General features: G+C 39.2%; 1 protein-coding gene across 1 annotated transcript in view; it reads right to left on the bottom strand.

The window, feature by feature from the left end:
• patl1 (PAT1 homolog 1, processing body mRNA decay factor) overlaps window positions 1–1,972 on the bottom strand; it is a 15,149-nt gene extending 13,177 nt beyond the window's left edge. Inside the window, 3 exon segments of the mRNA XM_034532235.1 lie at window positions 1–76; window positions 782–887; window positions 1,847–1,972. The exon segment at window positions 1–76 is cut by the window's left edge and continues 149 nt beyond it. Coding sequence (XP_034388126.1) covers window positions 1–76; window positions 782–887; window positions 1,847–1,861 — 197 coding nt within the window. The 5' untranslated portion in view covers window positions 1,862–1,972.
• Window positions 1,973–3,443: the final 1,471 nt, after the last annotated feature.

Below are 3,443 nucleotides of genomic sequence, written 5' to 3'. Positions count from 1 at the left end.
AAACCCAGCTCCGCTCTTAACCCATCCCTGTCATTGAGCCCAGCAAGGCGTTTGTGTTCCTCCTGCCAGTCGTCATCTGGAAGAAGAGGAGACAAACAGAGTGTTTGTTTGTTCTATGGTGATGAATCATCTGTATGAAATCTTAAGTATAGTTCTAGACATTTATATAATTTTTTGGGGGGGCTTATAACTTTGACAAACTGCCATCTCCTTGGGGTGGGCAGTATACCATTTTTTTCATTGCCACCAGTGTCATATTGGGCCACAACATGGATTTTGCATTACTGTCTTTATTGTGATAAAGATACACACATATACATATTTTGGCTTAAGCGCACACACACACGGAAGGAAGATACAACACTCAAAATACATATGGTTACGCACAGGCTGCCACCATTCCATTTTAACACATAACCTCTTGCCGCTTTTATTAACAGGTCAAAAATAAACAACTCTAGTTAGAAGGAGGGTCTTCCCAAGTGTGAACATCTTTGAGTGATACTTTTTTTCCAGGTGAGAACAAAAAAAAAACTCTTCTGCATGTTGTATAACTGCACAGTAATTTGGTCCACTGATTTTGATTGAAATGTTTTGAAATTGAACAAAGAATCTGTTTACGATTTTCATATATTTCAAATATATGAGCAAGTGTGATATTTTGTTAGACCCCCTTTCTTAAAACTAAACTCCACTGAAAGTGAATAATTATGAACGAGCATAGGACCGATCCTTTTGGTGATTTAATGCAAACGCATTTCAAATTTTATGCAGAACTCACCGATGGCCCCAGCTCCGAAGGTGTCATCGTTGAACTGATTGATTTCATCTTCCTCTTCTACCAGTCCCTCGTCTTCTTCCTCCAACGTACAGTCTTCATCCAGGGACTGCAAAGACAACAGGGACGACCGAGGAAAGCAGGAAAATGGCAGGGCATGATGATGTAGTCAAGGAATGGGGGAATAAAAATGACACGGTTAAAGAGAAAATACGAGGAGGAAGATTAGAGTTGCCTGAATTTCCAAATCAATATTAAACCAATTTGACACAAAAGCAAACATTTGGGATTCAAGCCAATGAAAGTGGCGAGCCAAAAAACAAACGATGCAACGTTCACTGCAGGAGTTGCTACACTATCTGCAGTCTTTGATGCTACATGACCATAAAGAAGTTGGGGAATACGGCTAGATTAGTTAATATCGTCAACAATTTAATAACTAATACTAAGCAACTAAGACTCAGTTCGATTAAGTTAAGCTAGTCTAATAACCGTTTCATCCTTAGCCAAATCAGCAGTGGCCGAGCATGATTTCACTGTGAAAAACATCAGACTATAGACATGTTAACTATACCAGCTAGTAGCTCCTCTTTACTCATTTTAAATACTACGGACACGCGGAACGCCGGACGTCTTCTCCAGGACCTTCTCACTGCCTGTGTCGTTAGCAAAATAACTCGTTAGCCACAATGCTAATGCTGATGTTACATCACGCAGGACCCACGTCGATGAAAAACTGCCACTGCTGCCCGATAACCATCCAATATAAAACTGTTTGGACACAGCTTATAACTATCACACATTTGCCTTTCATAAAAGTTATCAATGTATTCAACAATAAGCTTATCCATGTCACCCTCGGAAGGGAGCGCTCACCTCTGGCTCATGTCACCAGGCAAGCAGCCTGCTTCACAGGCCACCAACCGCATTGAATTTAGCAGTCGAGAAACAATAGACAACATTCACGCTCTACATCCCACGCAGTCTATAATTACGACCAGTTCTCTGTAACATATCGAAAACTATCTTGAGGAAAAGGGCATATTTGTCTTGGGGTAAAATACAAACCTGAAATCGGAACATCTATCTTTGGGCTTTCGGGGGGAAAAGTGCATCAGGAGCGAGGCGGCGCGCAAATGACGCAGAGGGACGTAGTCCACTTGAACGTGCGTCGCGGAGCGACGTGAACGAGCACGCATTTGATACGCCACTGCAACTGACTGTTGTCCTCTTGTGAATGCTTCATTACACTGTTGGAAATCAGAAAGAGTTGCGAACTATTAAATACAGTTACACAGATCACATGTGCATGGATGAACCAACATCATCTCATTCTTTTTTATAACATTAATTGCCATCCCTAGTTGTTGTAGATGGCATTATTGCTTTTGATTATTTTATCCAAATAGTCTAATAATTTCCAAACTTGCTCGTAGGCAAGATCGGGGACATTTCTCTGCGTGAACTCCATTTTCATTTGCGGAAATCTTAATAATTAGATGACCTTTAAAACAGTTAATAACGTGTGTGTCTTTGTTTCTCCTATTTATTTACAAGTGCATTTTTTCTTTCTGAATTTGTTTTTGTGTCATCGTGTAACGCGCAGTTTAGTTTATCAAATTCACAGGGAAAAATGTACAAACATACATTAATCTAAAAGAGCTATATATACATACAAATTATATACACACACACATATATATATATATACACACATATACATATGTGTATATATATATACATACACATACACATATATACATACACATATATATATATATATATATATATATATATATACATATATATATATATATACATACATACACATATATATACATACATACACATATATATACACATATATATATATATACACACATATATATATATACACACATATATATATATATATATATATATATATATATATATATATATATATATATATATATATATATACATACACACACACACATATACACACATATATTTGAGCTCGCTCACAGATAGCAAATAGCACCACATTGCCCAACCTTCAGTTGAGGAACCTCTGTCATCAACCAGACTTCCCCCTCACTGCACATTTGGATTTACCAGGACTGTGTGGCCATCCGATCTGATGCAACTCACCACCAGTTGGTGATGAGTTGACAGTTCTGCACCTCTCTTCAACCAAGTGTCTCTTCAAATATACAGATCCTATGATACAACCTCAAAGTTGATAATAGATGTTGTGGCACCAAGTACATTTCTGAACTGGCATGCCATTCCTCCCAATCACTCCCCTCCAAGTTCCTCCATAATTGCCCATGTGAGCCTTAAAGTCCGCCAGCAGAACTATAGAGTACCTAGTTGGCGTCCTTACCAGGACATCAGAGACTCCAAGAAGGTTGGGTCCTCCGAGATAGAGGAAAGCCCAACTTTGAAACCACCCCGCACCAGCTTCCTTTCCTTCATTCCGTAACAGCAGTAAATGGACCTGTACTTGTATAGAGTGAAAACACTACATGACATCATTCAACCATTCATACACTAATGGGAGGAACCACCTGCCCATCAGGAGTAACTAACATTCACACAGGCACAGCTATGGGAGCAATTTGGGGGTTAAGTGTCTTGCCTAAGGACACATCGACATGGGCTAGCGGAGTCGGGGATTGAA

The sequence above is a fragment of the Cyclopterus lumpus genome, chromosome 1 (assembly GCF_009769545.1).
Source record: "Cyclopterus lumpus isolate fCycLum1 chromosome 1, fCycLum1.pri, whole genome shotgun sequence".
Taxonomy (NCBI): Eukaryota; Metazoa; Chordata; class Actinopteri; order Perciformes; family Cyclopteridae; genus Cyclopterus; species Cyclopterus lumpus.
The sequence above is the reverse complement of the archived record's forward strand: the minus strand, read 5'-3'. Positions and strand labels throughout refer to the sequence as shown.